The sequence below is a fragment of the Salvelinus alpinus genome, chromosome 1 (assembly GCF_045679555.1).
Source record: "Salvelinus alpinus chromosome 1, SLU_Salpinus.1, whole genome shotgun sequence".
Classification (NCBI taxonomy): Eukaryota; Metazoa; Chordata; class Actinopteri; order Salmoniformes; family Salmonidae; genus Salvelinus; species Salvelinus alpinus.
The window spans coordinates 10,666,334-10,688,947 of NC_092086.1; the positions used below are offsets into that span (position 1 = coordinate 10,666,334).

The following is a 22,614-nucleotide window of genomic DNA, read 5'->3' on the forward strand; positions in this document are numbered from 1 at the left end:
ACCCACCGGCTTCAATATCCCCGTATACTACCTACTGCCGTTGTGCCCATCAGCAAGGCACTTTACAACACACACATCACAGGCTGATAGCAGGACAGGGGCTCCATAAAGTGATTGTTCTCTGTAATAATTAACTAGCACAATGCAATAACTCCTAATGTTTGTATTTTGTGTCTGCTAAGGACGACACGTTTTTGTCAATGAATTCCTGTATACAGTCGGCCCCCAGATGTAAACAATGCATTAGATCAGGGGTCGGCAACTAGGTTTGACCCTGGGACAATTTCTTTCTGAGCTAATAGTTGGCAGACCAGAACATAATTAGTATAATATAACCTATACAATGCTACAAATTATACACAATTTAACACGTGCTGGTTAGTATATTAATTCGATGTCAATAACATCACAATTTCCATCTGATTACACTGATAAAATCACCAGTCTATTAAATTTGTATTTTTTTAATTCTCTGTGCATTCTTATCATATTTCTTGTTTCAACAAAACTGTTGCTGTTAGCAAATGATTCGATCTTAGACGTGCTTATGAATCAAAGCATGGTACTTTCAAAAGTGACCTTTCCACTCAGAGGCCTGACTGACACAGAGAAATGTATGTGTCAACTGCTGGCTACTCGTCCGTTGTTTAACCCAACAACAGAAGGTCACAACTGCTGGCTACTCGTCCGTTGCTTAACCCAACAACAGAAGGTCACAACTGCTGGCTACTCGTCCGTTGCTTAACCCAACAACAGAAGGTCACAACTGCTGGCTACTCGTCCGTTGTTTAACCCAACAACAGAAGATCACAACTGCTGGCTACTCGTCCGTTGCTTAACCCAACAACAGAAGATCACAACTGCTGGCTACTCGTCCGTTGTTTAACCCAACAACAGAAGGTCACAACTGCTGGCTACTCGTCCGTTGCTTAACCCAACAACAGAAGGTCACAACTGCTGGCTACTCGTCCGTTGCTTAACCCAACAACAGAAGGTCACAACTGCTGGCTACTCGTCCGTTGTTTAACCCAACAACAGAAGGTCACAACTGCTGGCTACTCGTCCGTTGCTTAACCCAACAACAGAAGGTCACAACTGCTGGCTACTCGTCCGTTTTTTAACCCAACAACAGAAGACCACAACTGCTGGCTACTCGTCCGTTGTTTAACCCAACAACAGAAGGTCACAACTGCTGGCTACTCGTCCGTTGCTTAACCCAACAACAGAAGGTCACAACTGCTGGCCACTCGTCCGTTGTTTAACCCAACAACAGAAGGTCACAACTGCTGGCTACTCGTCCGTTGCTTAACCCAACAACAGAAGGTCACAACTGCTGGCTACTCGTCCGTTGCTTAACCCAACAACAGAAGGTCACAACTGCTGGCTACTCGTCCGTTTTTTAACCCAACAACAGAAGGTCACAACTGCTGGCTACTCGTCCGTTGTTTAACCCAACAACAGAAGGTCACAACTGCTGGCTACTCGTCCGTTGCTTAACCCAACAACAGAAGGTCACAACTGCTGGCCACTCGTCCGTTGTTTAACCCAACAACAGAAGGTCACAACTGCTGGCTACTCGTCCGTTGCTTAACCCAACAACAGAATACCAATCATAGGATACCAGAGATGGTTCTGCAGGTGACATATGAGGAGACAGTTTAATAGATCCTGTACATGCAGACATCATAGGATAACAGAGATGGTTTTACAGGTAAGACATATGAGGAGACAGTTTAATAGATCCTGTATATGCAGACATCATAGGATACCAGAGATGGTTCTGCAGTTAAAACATATGAGGAGACAGTTTAATAGATCCTGTATATGCAGACATCATAGGATACCAGAGATGGTTCTGCAGGTAAGACATGAGGAGACAGTTTAATAGATCCTGTACATGCAGACATCATAGGATACCAGAGATGGTTCTGCAGGTAAGACATGAGGAGACAGTTTAATAGATCCTGTACATGCAGACATCATAGGATACCAGAGATGGTTCTACAGGTGAGACATGAGAAGACAGTTTAATAGATCCTGTATATGCAGACATCATAGGATACCAGAGATGGTTTTACAGGTGAGACATGAGGAGACAGTTTAATAGATCCTGTATATGCAGACATCATAGGATACCAGAGATGGTTCTGTAGGTGAGACATGAGGAGACAGTTTAATAGATCCTGTATATGCAGACATCATAGGATACCAGAGATGGTTCTGCAGGTAAGACATGAGGAGACAGTTTAATAGATCCTGTATATGCAGACATCATAGGATACCAGAGATGGTTCTGCAGGTGAGACATATGAGGAGACAGTTTAATAGATCCTGTATATGCAGACATCATAGGATACCAGAGATGGTTTTGCAGGTAAAACATATGAGGAGACAGTTTAATAGATCCTGTATATGCAGACATCATAGGATAACAGAGATGGTTCTGCAGGTAAGACATATGAGGAGACAGTTTAATAGATCCTGTAAATGCAGACATCATAGGATAACAGAGATGGTTTTACAGGTAAGACATATGAGGAGACAGTTTAATAGATCCTGTATATGCAGACATCATAGGATACCAGAGATGGTTCTGCAGGTAAGACATATGAGGAGACAGTTTAATAGATCCTGTATATGCAGACATCATAGGATACCAGAGATGGTTCTGGTGAGACATATGAGGAGACAGTTTAATAGATCCTGTACATGCAGACATCATAGGATACCAGAGATGATACGGGAGGCTGTGGCAGGAAGATCAGGTAGGGAACCTGCCCAGGTAAATCTTATTGATGTGTTTGTTCCTGTCTCCACTTACCACCTCTTTAGTCTCTACTATTCTGAATTCTCTAAAACTCACTAAAGGGTCTGAAACTACATTTCTTTGTAAGGAAAATTCACAGAGAAGATTTGGCCATTTTAACAATTTTATTTTATCAAATCTAAATGGCAAAATTATTGTCTCTGCTTCTTATGGAATACTCCCTAACGCAAAGCATCTTAACAAGACGTGATTGGTTCATGTGTAAAGAGTATAAGGTAAAGAGAAGACTTTATTGGTTCATGTGTAAAGGGTAAGTCGCTCTGGATAAGAGCGTCTGCTAAATGACTTAAATGTAAATGTAAATGTATAAGGTAAAGAGAAGACGTGATTGGTTCATGTGTAAAGAGTATAAGGTAAAGAGAAGACGTGATTGGTTCATGTGTAAAGGGTATAAGGTAAAGAGAAGACGTGATTGGTTCATGTGTAAAGGGTATAAGGTAAAGAGAAGACGTGATTGGTTCATGTGTAAAGGGTATAAGGTAAAGAGAAGACGTGATTGGTTCATGTGTAAAGGGTATAAGGTAAAGAGAAGACGTGATTGGTTCATGTGTAAAGGGTATAAGGTAAAGAGAAGATGTGATTGGTTCATGTGTAAAGGGTATAAGGTAAAGAGAAGACGTGATTGGTTCATGTGTGAAGGGTATAAGGTAAAGAGAAGACGTGATTGGTTCATGTGTAAAGGGTATAAGGTAAAGAGAAGACGTGATTGGTTCATGTGTGAAGGGTATAAGGTAAAGAGAAGACGTGATTGGTTCATGTGTAAAGGGTATAAGGGCACAATAGTGTCTGATTCAATCAGCAAGTGACTGTTTTTATATCTTGTCATGAATATATTTACACAAATATATCTTTATGCAATTAATCCTTTACAATTGTTCATGCACATACGCTCCGTTTGTTTAGGAATAAATAAATTCACCTGGTTAAAGGATTAATATTATTATCTGTTAGTTTCTGTTAGAAGCTGTAACTGGACTTTATTAATACTATAACTCTGTTACTAATCACCTGGCTGGTTAAAGTATTAATATTATTATCTGTTAGTTTCTGTTAGAAGCTGTAACTGGACTTTATTAATACTATTACTCTGTTACTAATCACCTGGCTGGTTATAGTGTTATTATTAATGACTATTACTATGTTACTAATCACCTGGCTGGTTAAAGTATTAATATTATTATCTGTTAGTTTCTGTTAGAAGCTGTAACTGGACTTTATTAATACTATTACTCTGTTACTAATCACCTGGCTGGTTAAAGTATTAATATTATTATCTGTTAGTTTCTGTTAGACTTTATTAATACTATAACTCTGTTACTAATCAATCGTTTGTTTAGGAATACAGCAAATAAATTAACCTGGCTGGTTAAAGTATTAATATTATTATCTGTTAGTTTCTGTTAGAAGCTGTAACTGGACTTCATTAATACTATAACTCTGTTACTAATCACCTGGCTGGTTATATTATTATTAATGACTATAACTCTGTTACTAATCACCTGGCTGGTTATAGTGTTATTATTCATGACTATAACTATATTACTAATCACCTGGCTGGTTATGGTGTTATTATTAATGACTATAACTCTATTACTAATCACCTGGTTGGTTATATTGTTATTATTAATGACTATAACTCTATTACTAATATTACTACAATTAATATTACTGTATATAGCATATAACTTCAAGCGAATGTTTGTCAAGTGTGTGTGTATGTGTGTGTCCAGTGTGTGTATGTCATTAAGAGATTGTCACCGGAAACACACACACTGAACTCAGTGTTTCTTCAGTCTGACTCCTGAGTCTCCTGGGTGATTGTAGCTCAGGTCCAGCTCTCTCAGGTGTGAGGGGTTTGACCTCAGAGCTGAGTCCAGAGAAGCACAGCCTTCCTCTGTGACTAGACAGCCTGACAGCCTGCAAAGAGTCAAATCATATTAAAATCACACTGTTATTCTTTGGTGGTGATAAAAGTGGCAGTATATTTTTTCAACATTTTCAGATATATCAGTGTCCTGAAACCTGCCACATCTATTCTTAAATTGATGTTTCATTATTTGAAAAGACAAATGATCAAAGTGTTGCTTGTAGAGAGAAAAATGTATAGTACAAATATTTGAGTAGACTGACCAGACCAGTTTAAAAAGCAGTATCAGTCAAAAGACAGACAGTGAGGTATCAGATTTAGATTGTATTGAGTATACAGTCCACACCATATCTATTTTGACAGTGAAGCTAACTTTTCAAATGTGTCTCTATAATCCAGCATTTTGGATTTCAGATAAAATGTTTCATATGAGGTGACAATTTAATATAAATGTCACCTTTTATTTGAGGATATTTTAAGACATATCTGTATCACCATTTAGAAAAAATAAAGCACTTTATGTATCTAGTCCCCCTATTTGAAGAAGTCATAAGTATTCTGACCAATTAAAGAGGTCAAAAGTTTAGTATTTGGTCGCATATTCTTTGAACGCAATGACTACATCAAGCCTGTGACTGCCAAGATCGAGAAAGATCATGAATGAATCATGAATAATAATGAGTGAGAGAGTTACAGAGGCTACAACAAAACATGTTAACCTCTCACCATTACCAATAACAGAGGATACAACAAAACATGCTAACCTCTCACCATTACCAATAACAGAGGCTACAACAAAACATGCTAACCTCTCACCATTACCAATAACAGAGGCTACAACAAAACATGCTAACCTCTCACCATTACCAATAACAGAGACTACAACAAAACATGCTGACCTCTCACCATTACCAATAACAGAGGCTACAACAAAACATGCTAACCTCTCACCATTACCAATAACAGAGACTACAACAAAACATGCTAACCTCTCACCATTACCAATAACAGAAGCTACAACAAAACATAATAACCTCTCACCATTACCAATAACAGAGACTACAACAAAACATGCTAACCTCTCACCATTACCAATAACAGAGGCTACAACAAAACATGCTAACCTCTCACCATTACCAATAACAGAGGCTACAACAAAACATGCTAACTTCTCACCATTACCAATAACAGAGGCTACAACAAAACATGCTAACCTCTCACCATTACCAATAACAGAGGCTACCCTCAAATAAAAGGTGACATTCTGTACTGTAACCTAATATGAGACATTCTGTCTCAGATCCAAAATGCTGGAGCATAGCACCACATTTAAAACTGTAAGCTTCACTGTCCAAACACATATGGTGTGGACTTTGTGTGTCTGGTAAACACATGTGGATCTGGTGAACAGTTATCACTTGTTGACCAACTACAGGAATACTGACCTCAGAGTCTCCAGTTTACAGTGGGGATTCTCCAGTCCAGCAGAGAGCAGCTCCACTCCTGAATCCTTCAGGTCATTGTTACTCAGATCCAGCTCTCTCAGGTGTGAGGGGTTTGAACTGAGAATTGAGGCCAACACTTTACAGGATGTGTCTGTGAGTTTACAACCAGTGAGTCTGCAAACACAGAAGACATACAATGACAGACAGGTTGTATTAAAATGTTATAATTAGCTTTCCCTGCTTACACAGTTACCCGTGCACGAATAATGTGTTGGGAATGACCACAGAGCTGAGACCAGAGAAAAACAGCCTTCCTCTGTGACTAGACAGCCTGAGAGCCTGACAAAGAGTAAAATCATATTAGAATCACACTGCTATTCTTTGGTGGTTTAATCAGTGGAAGTATATTTATTCAACATATTCAGATATATCAGTGTCCTGAAACCTGACATATCTATTTATAAATGGATGTTTCATTATTATAAATGACAAAATGATCAAAGTATTGCTTGTAGAGAGAAAAAACTATAGAACAAATATTTGAGTAGCCTGACCAGACCAGTTTAAAAAGCAGTATCAGTCAGAAGACAGACAGTGAGGTATCAGATTTAGATTGTATTGAGTATACAGTCCACACCATATATATTTTGACAGTGCAGCTAACATTTAAAATGTGGCTCTATACTCCAACATTTTGGATTTCAGATCAAATGTTTCATATGAGGTATATAATGTTACTTTCATTTGATGGGATTTTCATACATATCTGTTTCACCATTCAGAAAAATAAAAGCACTTTATCTATCAAGTCCCCCTATTTGAAAAAGTCATGAGTATTCTGACCAATTCACTTATAGTGTATTAAAGTAGTCAAAAGTTTAGTATTTGGTCCCATATTCCTTGGACGCAATGACTACACTAAGCCTGTGACTGCCATGATAGAGAAAGATCATGACTGAATCATGAATAATAATGAGTGAGAGAGTTACAGATGCTACAACAAAACATGCTAACCTCTCACCATTACCAATAACAGAGACTACAACAAAACATGCTAACCTCTCACCATTACCAATAACAGAGGCTACAACAAAACATGCTAACCTCTCACCATTACCAATAACAGAGGATACAACAAAACATGTTAACCTCTCACCATTACCAATAACAGAGGATACAACAAAACATGCTAACCTCTCACCATTACCAATAACAGAGGATACAACAAAACATGTTAACCTCTCACCATTACCAATAACAGAGGATACAACAAAACATGCTAACCTCTCACCATTACCAATAACAGAGGCTACAACAAAACATGTTAACCTCTCACCATTACCAATAACAGAGGATACAACAAAACATGCTAACCTCTCACCATTACCAATAACAGAGGATACAACAAAACATGCTAACCTCTCACCATTACCAATAACTGAGACTACAACAAAACACGCTAACCTCTCACCATTACCAATAACAGAGGCTACAACAAAACATGCTAACCTCTCACCATTACCAATAACAGAGACTACAACAAAACATGCTAACCTCTCACCATTACCAATAACAGAGGCTACAACAAAACATGCTAACCGCTCACCATTACCAATAACAGAGGCTACAACAAAACATACTAACCTCTCACCATGACCAATGACAGAGACTACAACAAAACATGCTAACCTCTCACCATTACCAATAACAGAGGGGGTATGATCTTTGTGCCTCTGTAACTTTCTCATTTATCATAATTCTCGATTCATTCGTGATTATTCATAATCATGGTAGCATCCACATGAATGTAGAAGTGTTCAGAAACATCTTCTATTCTAACTGACAATACAAGTGAAGTGACTCCAAAATGACAGGACATTATTCACCATTCAGTTTCTATTAGGAAAGACATCCAAAACACAACCAAGACAAACTGCAAATGAATTCAACAAGTTAGTAGAATCACAAGCTTGATGTAATCACTGCAGGCATGGAATATGGGACCAACTACTAAACTTAGGACTTCTTTAATACAATATAAGTCAATTCGTCCAAATAATTTTGATTTCTTCAAATGGGAGAACTACATACATAAAATGCTTTCATTTCTAAAAGGTAAAAACAGAGATGTATGAAAATACCCTCAAATAAAAGGTGACATTCTGTACTGTCACCTCATATGAAACATTATATCTCAAATCCAAAATGCTGGAGCATAGCACCAAATGTAAAACTGTAAGCTTCACTGTCCAAGCACATATGTTGTGGACTATGTGTGTCTGGTAAACACATGTGGATCTTGTGAACAGTTATCACTTGTTGACCAATTACAGGAATACTGACCTCAGAGTCTCCAGTCTACAGTGTGGATCCTCCAGTCCAGCAGAGAGCAGTCTGACTCCTGAGTCTCCTGGGTGATTGTAGCTCAGGTCCAGCTTTCTCAGGTGTGATGGGTTTGACTTCAGAGCTGAGTCCAGAGAAGCACAGCCTTCCTCTGTGACTAGACAGCCTGACAGCCTGCAAAGAGTCAAATCATATTAAAATCACACTGATATTATTTGGTGGTGATAATAGTGGCAGTATATTTATTCAACATATTCAGATACATCAGTGTCCTGAAACCTGCCATATCTATTCATAAACGGATGTTTCATTATTTGAAATGACAAATTATCAAAGTATTGCTTGTAGAGAGAAAAATGTATAGTACAAATATTTGAGTAGACTGACCAGACCAGTTTAAAAAGCAGTATCAGTCAAAAGACAGACAGTGAGGTATCAGATTTAGATTGTATTGAGTATACAGTCCACACCATATCTATTTTGACAGTGAAGCTAACTTTTCAAATGTGTCTCTATAATCCAGCATTTTGGATTTCAGATAAAATGTTTCATATGAGGTGACAATTTAATATAAATGTCACCTTTTATTTGAGGATATTTTAAGACATATCTGTTTCACCATTTAGAAAAAATAAAGCACTTTATGTATCTAGTCCCCCTATTTGAAGAAGTCATAAGTATTCTGACCAAATCACTTATAGTGTATTAAAGTAGTCAAAAGTTTAGTATTTGGTCGCATATTCTTTGAACGCAATGACTACATCAAGCCTGTGACTGCCAAGACCGAGAAAGATCATGAATGAATCATGAATAATAATGAGTGAGAGAGTTACAGATGCTACAACAAAACATGCTAACCTCTCACCATTACCAATAACAGAGGCTACAACAAAACATGCTAACCTCTCACCATTACCAATAACAGAGGCTACAACAAAACATGCTAACCTCTCACCATTACCAATAACAGAGGCTACAACAAAACATGCTGACCTCTCACCATTACCAATAACAGAGGCTACAACAAAACATGCTGACCTCTCACCATTACCAATAACAGAAGCTACAACAAAACATGCTAACCTCTCACCATTACCAATAACAGAGGCTACAACAAAACATGCTAACCTCTCACCATTACCAATAACAGAAGCTACAACAAAACATGCTAACCTCTCACCATTACCAATAACAGAGGCTACAACAAAGCATGCTAACCTCTCACCATTACCAATAACAGAGGCTACAACTAAACATGCTAACCTCTCACCATTACCAATAACAGAGGCTACAACAAAACATGCTAACCTCTCACCATTACCAATAACAGAGACTACAACAAAACATACTAACCTCTCACCATTACCAATAACAGAGGCTACAACAAAACATGCTAACCTCTCACCATTACCAATAACAGAGGCTACAACAAAACATGCTAACTTCTCACCATTACCAATAACAGAGGCTACAACAAAACATGCTAACCTCTCACCATTACCAATAACAGAGGCTACCCTCAAATAAAAGGTAACATTCTGTCTCAAATCCAAAATGCTGGAGCATAGCACCACATTTAAAACTGTAAGCTTCACTGTCCAAACACATATGGTGTGGACTATGTGTGTCTGGTAAACACATGTGGATCTGGTGAACAGTTATCACTTGTTGACCAACTACAGGAATACTGACCTCAGAGTCTCCAGTTTACAGTGGGGATTCCCCAGTCCAGCAGAGAGCAGCTTCACTCCTGAATCCTTCAGGTCATTGTTACTCAGATCCAGCTCTCTCAGGTGTGAGGTGTTTGAACTGAGAATTGAGGCCAACACTTTACAGGATGTGTCTGTGAGTTTACAGCCAGTGAGTCTGCAAACACAGAAGACATACAATGACAGACAGGTTGTATTAAAATGTTATAATTAGCTTTCCCTGCTTACACAGTTACCCGTGCACGAATAATGTGTTGGGAATGACCACAGAGCTGAGACCAGAGAAAAACAGCCTTCCTCTGTGACTAGACAGCCTGAGAGCCTGACAAAGAGTAAAATCATATTAAAATCACACTGCTATTCTTTGGTGGTGAAATCAGTGGAAGTATATTTATTCAACATATTCAGATATATCAGTGTCCTGAAAACTGACATATCTATTCATAAATGGATGTTTCATTATTATAAATGACAAAATGATCAAAGTATTGCTTGTAGAGAGAAAAAACTATAGAACAAATATTTGAGTAGCCTGACCAGACCAGTTTAAAAAGCAGTATCAGTCAGAAGACAGACAGTGAGGTATCAGATTTAGATTGTATTGAGTATACAGTCCACACCATATCTATTTTGACAGTGCAGCTAACATTTAAAATGTGGCTCTATACTCCAACATTTTGGATTTCAGATCAAATGTTTCATATGAGGTATATAATGTTACTTTCATTTGATGGGATTTTCATACATATCTGTTTCACCATTCAGAAAAATAAAAGCACTTTATTTATCAAGTCCCCCTATTTGAAAAAGTCATGAGTATTCTGACCAATTCACTTATAGTGTATTAAAGTAGTCAAAAGTTTAGTATTTGGTCCCATATTCCTTGGACGCAATGACTACACTAAGCCTGTGACTGCCATGATTGAGAAAGATCATGAATGAATCATGAATAATAATGAGTGAGAGAGTTACAGATGCTACAACAAAACATGCTAACCTCTCACCATTACCAATAACAGAGGCTACAACAAAACACGCTAACCTCTCACCATTACCAATAACAGAGGCTACAACAAAACATGCTAACCTCTCACCATTACCAATAACAGAGGCTACAACAAAACATGCTAACCTCTCACCATTACCAATAACAGAGGATACAACAAAACATGCTAACCTCTCAACATTACCAATAACAGAGACTACAAGAAAACATGCTAACCTCTCACCATTACCAATAACAGAGGCTACAACAAAACATGCTAACCTCTCACCATTACCAATAACAGAGGCTACAACAAAACACGCTAACCTCTCACCATTACCAATAACAGAGGCTACAACAAAACATGCTAACCTCTCACCATTACCAATAACAGAGACTACAATAAAACATGCTAACCTCTCACCATTACCAATAACAGAGGCTACAACAAAACATGCTATCCTCTCACCATGACCAATAACAGAGACTACAACAAAACATGCTAACCTCTCACCATTACCAATAACAGAGGGGGTATGATCTTTGTGCCTCTGTAACTTTCTCATTTATCATCATTCCCTATTCATTCATGATTATTCATAATCATGGTAGCATCCACATGAATGTAGAAGTGTTCAGAAACATCTTCTATTCTTACTGACAATACAAGTGAAGTGACTCCAAAATGACAGGACATTATTCACCATTCAGTTTCTATTAGGAAAGACATCCAAAACACAACCAAGACAAACTGCAAATGAATTCAACAAGTTAGTAGAATCACAAGCTTGATGTAATCACTGCAGGCATGGAATATGGGACCAACTACTAAACTTAGGACTTCTTTAATACAATATAAGTCAATTCGTCCAAATAATTTAGATTTCTTCAAATGGGAGAACTACATACATAAAATGCTTTCATTTCTAAAAGGTAAAAACAGATATGTATGAAAATATCCTCAATTAAAAGGTGACATTCTGTACTGTCACCTCATATGAAACATTATATCTCAAATCCAAAATGCTGGAGCATAGCACCAAATGTAAAACTGTAAGCTTCACTGTCCAAGCACATATGTTGTGGACTATGTGTGTCCGGTAAACACATGTGGATCTGGTGAACAGTTATCACTTGTTGACCAATTACAGGAATACTGACCTCAGAGTCTCCAGTTTACATTGGGGATTCTCCAGTACAGCAGAGAGCAGCTTCACTACTGAATCCTTCAGGTCATTGTTACTCAGATCCACCTGACAAAGGGACGCAGAGACGCCAGAACCAAAAAGATGAAACCCTGAATAGAGGGGCTCAGTGAATTTGGTGTAGAATGTGTACAGGTGGGTCAGTGTGTCAGAGGAGACTCTGTAGAAGGACAGAGTGCCGGCTGGCCAGTCCAGATCCACTCCTACTCTGTAAGAGCTGGAGGGGCAGACATCTATGGTAGTGGAATTCTTGTGCCAGGCAGTGTAACTGTTGACAGAGCAGGTGAGACTCCAGGACTTGTCATTGTGTCCAAGCCAACAATCATCACCCCTTCCTCCCCTGTTGATTCCTTTATATGTCACTCCTATATCAGCCTTTCCCCCACTCCACTCTACCTCCCAGTAACAGCGCCCAGTCAGACCCTCTCTACACAGCACCTGTCCAATGTGCTCAAATCTCTCTGGGTGATCAGGATACGGATGGTACTCTCCCATATGTGTCACCTTTTTGTTACCATCAGACAGAAAGCTGTATCTGAATACTGTGTTTGGGTCCAGTGTGAGATCACAGGCATCTGTTGGATGAAACCAGACACAATATTAGAAATCATAATCATTCACATTAGAATGTTAACTCACTTTTCACTAATTCATTTAATGTAGATGTTTCTAGGTATCAAAAGGAGAAGTTAAAGGTAACTTGAGACTTGTTGAATGATCATTTGTTATACTGTATGGTAATATAAAACACACTTATTCACATTAATTACACACACAACTGTATGTATGCATGAACACAAACACACATTTCTTCAGAAACACACCACACACACACACACACACACATTGTCAAATCAACTCGTTGTAAACCTTGGTGTCCCTGATATCTGCTTCTGTAGAACTACAGCTGATATTTAATATGACCAAGTAAGTAATGATGGTGGTCTTTGACTTTGACTTAACTTGAATTAAGACTTATTCTTAGTCATATTCTTCACAGCAGTCAACACTCACATTTTCTAAGCCCAGGTTTCATTGTGTTCTCTCCACCATGCTCCACACTGTAGCGGTAAGCAGAAGAACAGACAGTCATTGAGGGATACACCTGAGCTCACACACACACTCCTTTGTCCAAGTGGTGGTAAGAATGTTTGTCTTATCTAGCCTGATAAGTCAAACATTGTGAAAATAGTGGCAGTATATTTTTTCTACATATTCATATATATCAGTGTCCTGAAACCTGCAATATCTATTCATACATAGATGTTTCATTATTAGAAATTACAAATTATCAAAGTATTGCCTGCAGATAGAAACATGCATATTACAAATATTTGAGTAGACTGACCAGACCAGTTTAAAAAGCAGTATCAGTCAAAAGACAGACAGTGAGGTATCAGATTTAGATTGTATTGAGTAAACAGTCCAGACCATATCTATAATGACAGTGAGGTATCAGATTTAGATTGTATTGAGTAAACAGTCCACATCATATCTATAATGACAGTGAGGTATCAGATTTAGATTGTATTGAGTAAACAGTCCACACCATATCTATAATGACAGTGAGGTATCAGATTTAGATTGTATTGAGTATACAGTCCACACCATATCTATAATGACAGTGAGGTATCAGATTTAGATTGTATTGAGTATACAGTCCACACCATATCTATAATGACAGTGAAGCTAACATTTCAAATGTGTCTCTATAATCCAACATTTTGGATTTCAGATCAAATGTTTCATATGAGGTGACAGTATATAATGTCACCTTTTATTTGAGGATATTTTAATACATATCTGTTTCACCATTTAGAAAAATAAAAAGCACTTTATGTATCTAGTCCCCCCCCATTTGAAGATGTCATAAGTAATCTGACCAAACCACTTATAGTGTATAAAAGATGTTAAAAGTTTAGGATTTGGTCCCATATTCTTTGAACGCAATGACTACATCAAGCCTGTGACTGCCAAGATCGACAAAGATCATGAATGAATCATGAATAATAATGAGTGAGAGAGTTACCTGTCACCTGTCATGACTGTCCTGATCAGGTCAGGTTACAGGAGACCACAACCCTACAGATTATCTCTCAACCCCAACAGATGAGGAGAGATCTAGGGGGTCTGAAGATGTGGGGGTTTTATGACCCCTCACACCCATGGTAATTCTGAGGCCACAGAAAACATTCCCTCTCACTATGGAGAACCAGCCTCAGAACTTTAAACATGCAATAAATGGACTTTGGAACAATGGTTTCCGTCAACTACAATGGTGGTCATGACGATAGATGGAATATGAAAATGTATGTCATTTTTGTTTTGTTATTAAAGGTTAATAGATGACGTTATTATGAAAACATTGTAACGTTAAGAGTTTTCCTCGTATATGCTTGATGTTTATACATTGTACGTTGTGTGGAAAATGTCCAAATCAAAGAGAATGTTTCGGTAAAGATGAAATGTGAAGTTAGTTGTCTAAAATTGGATTTGAGTAAAATCTATACCTTGCCCCTTAAACTTGGTACGCCCAGAGAATTGCCCTGAAGGCGGTTACGTCCACTTCTGACCCGAGGGTATAAAACCTGTGAGTGCAGAATTAACAGAGTAGACTAAGTGACCCGAGCTTCAGCCAAAGGTCTAAAAGGTCAACGAACCCAAAACGCAACAAGTTTGAAGACAAAGAAATCTTTTTCTACCCAAGCTACGGATGAGTAGCGGTGTCTAAGCGGGTGAATTCAAGCCGAACCACCTAGCCTCCACTCCCCATCGAATCGTGGTACCTACACTCTTTCATCTTTACGCTGTGAGCTCTGAGCTACAGAGCTATCTGTCCTCCGAAGACCCCTTCCAGAGCAAGGACCAGGGACAGGCCAGTAAGCCAAAGGACACGGACATCGTGAGGACACTTAGAGAGGTGCGCAGGAGAAGTACGTCACTGAGCAGCCTGAACGGTCCACGCGGGAAAATCCACGGAGACCTTCCACCAGTAATTACATCATTATATTCTGACTCATAACAGTGGCAGTTTGGGGCAAGGCTAGGGTTAGAATGAGCATAGCTGACAATTTCACCCAAATGTATATTCCTCTCGTGTACTTTCTCTTTTTCTCTCTCTTTTAAATCCCCATTTTGGGTAACACGCGCCATAGTGTGTTGGCCCTTTATACTAAGTTCTAATCAATAGCCTAGAATGTGTTTTTGTGTATGTGTATCTTTTATCATCATTTTAGCTTTTTAGTAAATAAACATTCAACTAAGATTGGTGTGGTGCGAATTCATTAGTGAGACCCGGGTCCGTGCAGAATCCCGGGCTATACGACGTTCAGAACGAGATTGTTAGAGGCAACTGGTTAATTAGCAGCTGTGGTAAAATCGATATTCTGATATTCTTTGAGTTAATTTGGGAAATAGAAACTCAATAAAAACTAGTTTTCCCATGGTGCCCCAGGTTAATGAGTTAAAAATTACTTGATTCAGTTAATCACGTAATTAGAAACTTGTAATCATCCGATGAGCAACAGTCGTCACATTAACTAATACAACGTCACGACACACCATTACCAATAACAGAGGCTACAACAAAACATGCTGACCTCTCACCATTACCAATAACAGAGGCTACAACAAAACATGCTAACCTCTCACCATTACCAATAACAGAGGCTACAACAAAACATGCTAACCTCTCACCATTACCAATAACAGAGGCTACAACAAAACATGCTAACCTCTCACCATTACCAATAACAGAGGCTACAACAAAACATGCTAACCTCTCACCATTACCAATAACAGAGGCTACCCTCAAATAAAAGGTGACATTCTGTACTGTAACGTAATATGAGACATTCTGTCTCAATTCCAAAATGCTGGAGCATAGCACCACATTTAAAACTGTAAGCTTCACTGTCCAAACACATATGGTGTGGACTATGTGTGTCTGGTAAACACATGTGGATCTGGTATACAGTTATCACTTGTTGACCAACTACAGGAATACTGACCTCAGAGTCTCCAGTTTACAGTGGGGATTCCCCAGTCCAGCAGAGAGCAGCTTCACTCCTGAATCCTTCAGGTCATTGTTACTCAGATCCAGCTCTCTCAGGTGTGAGGGGTTTGAACTGAGAACTGAGGCCAACACTTTACAGGATGTGTCTGTGAGTTTACAGCCAGTGAGTCTGCAAACACAGAAGACATACAATGACAGACAGGTTGTATTAAAATGTTATAATTAGCTTTCCCTGCTTACAGTTACCCGTGCACGAATAATGTGTTGGGTTTGATCACAGAGCTGAGACCAGAGAAAAACAGCCTTCCTCTGTGACTAGACAGCCTGACAGCCTGACAAAGAGTAAAATCATATTAAAATCACACTGCTATTCTTTGGTGGTGAAATCAGTGGAAGTATATTTATTCAACATATTCAGATACATCAGTGTCCTGAAACCTGACATATCTATTCATGAATGGATGTTTCATTATTATAATTGACAAAATGATCAAAGTATTGCTTGTAGAGAGAAAAAACTATAGAACAAATATTTGAGTAGCCTGACCAGACCAGTTTAAAAAGCAGTATCAGTCAGAAGACAGACAGTGAGGTATCAGATTTAGATTGTATTGAGTATACAGTTCACACCATATCGATTTTGACAGTGAAGCTAACATTTAAAATGTGACTCTATACTCCAACATTTTGGATTTCAGATCACATTTCTCATATGAGGTGACAGTATATAATGTTACTTTAATTTGACGGGATTTTCATACATATCTGTTTCACCATTCAGAAAAATAAAAGCACTTTATTTATCTTGTCCCCCTATTTGAAAAAGTCATGAGTATTCTGACCAATTCACTTATAGTGTATTAAAGTAGTCAAAAGTTTAGTATTTGGTCTGATATTCCTTGGACGCAATGACTACACTAAGCCTGTGACTGCCATGATAGAGAAAGATCATGAATGAATCATGAATAATAATGAGTGAGAAAGTTACAAAGGCTACAACAAAACATGCTAACCTCTCACCATTACCAATAACAGAGGCTACAACAAAACACGCTAACCTCTCATCATTACCAATAACAGAGACTACAACAAAACATGCTAACCTCTCACCATTACCAATAACAGAGGCTACAACAAAACATGCTAACCTCTCACCATTACCAATAACAGAGACTACAACAAAACATACTAACCTCTCACCATTACCAATAACAGAGACGACAACAAAACATGCTAACCTCTCACCATTACCAATAAAAGAGGCTACAACAAAACATGCTAACTCCCACCGTTACCAATAAAAGAGGCTACAACAAAACATGCTAACCTCTCACCGTTACCAATAACAGAGGCGACAACAAAACATGCTAACTCTCAACATTACCAATAACAGAGGCTACAACAAACCATGCTAACCTCTCACCATTACCAATAACAGAGACTACAACAAAACATACTAACCTCTCATCATTACCAATAACAGAGACTACAACAAAACATGCTAACCTCTCACCATTACCAATAACAGAGGCTACAACAAAACATGCTAACCTCTCACCATTACCAATAACAGAGACTACAACAAAACATACTAACCTCTCACCATTACCAATAACAGAGACGACAACAAAACATGCTAACCTCTCACCATTACCAATAACAGAGGCTACAACAAAACATGCTAACTCTCACCGTTACCAATAAAAGAGGCTACAACAAAACATGCTAACCTCTCACCGTTACCAATAACAGAGGCGACAACAAAACATGCTAACTCTCAACATTACCAATAACAGAGGCTACAACAAACCATGCTAACCTCTCACCATGACCAATAACAGACTACAACAAAACATGCTAACCTCTCACCATTACCAATAACAGAGACTACAATAAAACATGCTAACCTCTCACCATTACCAATAACAGAGACTACAATAAAACATGCTAACCTCTCACCATTACCAATAACAGAGACTACAACAAAACATGCTAACCTCTCACCATTACCAATAACAGAGACTACAACAAAACATACTAACCTCTCACCATTACCAATAACAGAGACGACAACAAAACATGCTAACCTCTCACCATTACCAATAACTGAGGCTACAACATAACATGCTAACTCTCACCGTTACCAATAACAGAGACTACAACAAAACATGCTAACCTCTCACCGTTACCAATAACAGAGGCGACAACAAAACATGCTAACTCTCAACATTACCAATAACAGAGGCTACAACAAAACACGCTAACCTCTCACCATTACCAATAACAGAGGCTACAACAAAACACGCTAACCTCTCACCATTACCAATAACAGAGGCTACAACAAAACATGCTAACCTCTCACCATGACCAATAACAGACTACAACAAAACATGCTAACCTCTCACCATTAACAATAACAGAGACTACAATAAAACATGCTAACCTCTCACCATTACCAATAACAGAGGCTACAACAAAACATGCAAACCTCTCACCATTACCAATAACAGAGGCTACAACAAAACATGCTAACCTCTCACCATTACCAATAACAGAGACTACAATAAAACATGCTAACCTCACACCATTACCAATAACAGAGGCTACAATAAAACATGCTAACCTCTCACCATTACCAATAACAGAGGCTACAACAAAACATGCTAACCTCTCACCATTACCAATAACAGAGACTACAACAAAACATACTAACCTCTCACCATGACCAATAACAGAGGCTACAACAAAACATGCTAACCTCTCACCATTACCAATAACAGAGGATACAACAAAACATGCTAACCTCTCACCATTACCAATAACAGAGGATACAACAAAACATGCTAACCTCTCACCATTACCAATAACAGAGGCTACAACAAAACATACTAACCTCTCACCATTACTAATAACAGAGGCCACAACAAAACATGCTAACCTCTCACCATTACCAATAACAGAGGGGGTATGATCTTTGTGCCTCTGTAACTTTCTCATTTATCATCATTCTCGATGCATTCGTGATTATTCATAATCATGGTAGCATCCACATGAATGTAGAAGTGTTCAGAAACATCTTCTATTCTTACTGACAAAACAAGTGAAGTGACACCAACATGACAGGACATTATTCACCACTCAGTTTCTATTAGGAAAGACATCCAAAACACAACCAAGACAAACTGCAAAAAATTCAACAAGTTAGTAGAATCACAAGCTTGATGTAATCACTGCAGGCATGGAATATGGGACCAACTACTAAACTTAGGACTTCTTTAATACAATATAAGTCAATTCGTCCAAATAATTTAGATTTCTTCAAATGGGAGAACTACATACATAAAATGCTTTCATTTCTAAAAGGTAAAAACAGATATGTATGAAAATACCCTCAAATTAAAGGTGACATTCTGTACTGTCACCTCATATGAAACATTATATCTCAAATCCAAAATGCTGGAGCATAACACCAAATGTAAAACTGTAAGCTTCACTGTCCAAACACATATGGTGTGGACTATGCGTGTCTGGTAAACACATGTGGATCTGGTGAACAGTTATCACTTGTTGACCAATTACAGGAATACTGACCTCAGAGTCTCCAGTTTACAGTGGGGATTCTCCAGTACAGCAGAGAGCAGCTTCACTCCTGAATCCTTCAGGTCATTGTTACTCAGATCCACCTGACAAAGGGACGCAGAGACGCCACAACCAAAAAGATGAAACCCTGGATAGAGGGGCTCAGTGAATGTGGTGTAGAATGTGTACAGGTGGGTCAGTGTGTCAGAGGAGACTCTGTAGAAGGACAGAGTGCCGGCTGGCCAGTCCAGATCCACTCCTACTCTGTAAGAGCTGGAGGGGCAGACATCTATGGTAGTGGAATTCTTGTGCCAGGCAATGTACCTGTTGTCAGAGCAGGTGAGACTCCAGGACTTGTCATTGTGTCCAAGCCAACAATCATCACCCCTTCCTCCCCTGTTGATTCCTTTATATGTCACTCCTATATCAGCCTTTCCCCCACTCCACTCTACCTCCCAGTAACAGCGCCCAGTCAGACCCTCTCTACACAGCACCTGTCCAATGTGCTCAAATCTCTCTGGGTGATCAGGATACGGATGGTACTTTCCCATGTGTGTCACCTTTTTGTTACCATCAGACAGAAAGCTGTATCTGAATACTGTGTTTGGGTCCAGTGTGAGATGACAGACATCTGATGGATGAAACAAGACACAATATTAGAAATCATCATCATTCACATTAGAATGTTAATTCACTTTTCACAAATTCATTTAATGTAGATGTTCCTTGGTATCAAAAGGAGAAGTTAAGGTAACTTGAGACTTGTTGAATGATCATATGTTATACTGTATGGTAATATAAAACACACTTATTCACATTAATTACACACACACACACACACACACACACACACACACACACACACACACACACACACACACACACACACACACACACACACACACACACACACACACACACACACACACACACACACACACACACACACAGACACATGTCTTACGTAACACGAACGCGCCACACACAAACACACACACACACACACACATTGTCAAAGCAACTCTTTGTAAACTTTGGTGTCCCTGATTTCTGCTTCTGTAGAACTACAGCTGATATTTAAATAAGTATAAGATATTTAAATAAATAATCTAAATAAATAATAATAAATAATTTAAATCTGGTCCCACATAACTTGAATTAAGACTTATTCTTAGTCATATTCTTCACAGCAGTCAACACTCACATTTTCTAAGCCCAGGTTTCATTGTGTCCTCTCCACCACGTTCCATACTGTAGCGGTAAGCAGAAGAACAGACAGTAATTGAGGGATACACCTGAACTCTCTCACACACACACACACACACACACACACACACACACACACACACACACACACACACACACACACACACACACACACACACACACACACACACACACACACACACACACACACACACACACACACACACACACACACACACACACACACAGTCTTGTACAGCTAATCTTGTGGGGACATACAATTCAGTCCCATTCAAAATCATATTTTCCCTAACCCCTAACCCTAAACCTAACCCGTACTCTTACCCTAACCCTAACCCTAACCCTAACCCTAACCCAAAAACCTAAACTTTATCCTAGCTCCTAACCCTAACCCTACAACTAACCCTAGCTCCTAACCTTAATATTTAACTTAATTCTGACCATAACACTAATTCTAACCTTAACCCTAAACCCCCTAGAAATAGCATTTGACCTTGTGGGGACTAACAAAATGTCCCCAGTTGGTCAATTTTTACTTTGTTTACTATTCTTGTAGGGACTTCTGGTCCCCACAAGAATAGTTAAACACATCCACACACACACACACACACACACACACTCCTTTGTCCAATTGGTGGTAAGAATAGCCTGATAGCCTGATAAGTCAAATATGGTGAAAATAGTGGCAGTATATTTTTTCTACATATTCATATATATCAGTGTCCTGAAACCTGCCATATATATTCATACATAGATGTTTCATTATTAGAAATGACACATGTTCAAAGTATTGTTTTTAGAAAGAAAATGCATAATACAAATATTTGAGTAGACTGACCAGACCCTTTTAAAAGCAGTATCAGTCAAAAGACAGACAGTGAGGTATCAGATTTAGATTGTATTGAGTATACAGTCCACACCATATCTATTTTGACAGTGAAGCTAACATTTTAAATCTTACATTACATAATGTCACCTTTTATTTGATGCTATTTTCATATATTTCTGTTTCACGTTTTGAAATGTATGCCCATTTGAAGAAGTCATAAATATTCTGACCAATTCACTTAAAGTGTGTTAAAGCTGCTCCGTCTGCTCTGTCAGCTGATGCTTAAAGTTAGTGAGAGAGATATGAGTCTCCAACTTCAGTAACTTTTGCAAATCGTTCCAGTCATTGGCAGCAGAGAACTGGAAGGAAAGGTGGCCAAAGGAGGATTTGGCTTCGGGGGTGACCGGTGAAATATACCTGCTGGAGCGCGTGCTACAGGTGGGTGCTGCTATGGTGACCAGGGAGCTTAGATAAGGCGGGGCTTTACCTAGCAAAGACTTATAGATGACCTGGAGCCAGTGGGTTTGGCAACGAATATGATGCCAGGGCCAGCCAACGAGAGCGTACAGGTCGTAGTGGTGGG

The 22,614-nt window shown here is 38.7% G+C and overlaps 1 protein-coding gene and 1 long non-coding RNA gene across 2 annotated transcripts in view; both read right to left on the bottom strand.

Annotated features, from left to right (window-relative positions):
• Positions 1 to 1,392: 1,392 nt before the first annotated feature.
• Positions 1,393 to 8,706, bottom strand: LOC139570562 (uncharacterized). The gene is made up of 3 exons (XR_011674115.1): positions 8,483 to 8,706; positions 6,140 to 6,313; positions 1,393 to 4,744 (listed from the first exon to the last, which is right to left on the bottom strand). It is a non-coding gene; the product is annotated as an uncharacterized lncRNA (long non-coding RNA).
• A 1,329-nt stretch (positions 8,707 to 10,035) lies between these two features.
• Positions 10,036 to 22,614, bottom strand: part of LOC139583060 (NACHT, LRR and PYD domains-containing protein 12-like) — a 175,406-nt gene continuing 162,827 nt past the window's right edge. The window contains exons 14-15 of the mRNA XM_071414186.1: positions 12,338 to 12,956; positions 10,036 to 10,348 (exon numbers count right to left, since the gene is read on the bottom strand). Of these exons, the coding sequence (XP_071270287.1) occupies positions 10,159 to 10,348; positions 12,338 to 12,956 (809 nt within the window). The 3' untranslated portion in view covers positions 10,036 to 10,158. The remainder of the gene's footprint in view (positions 10,349 to 12,337; positions 12,957 to 22,614) is intronic.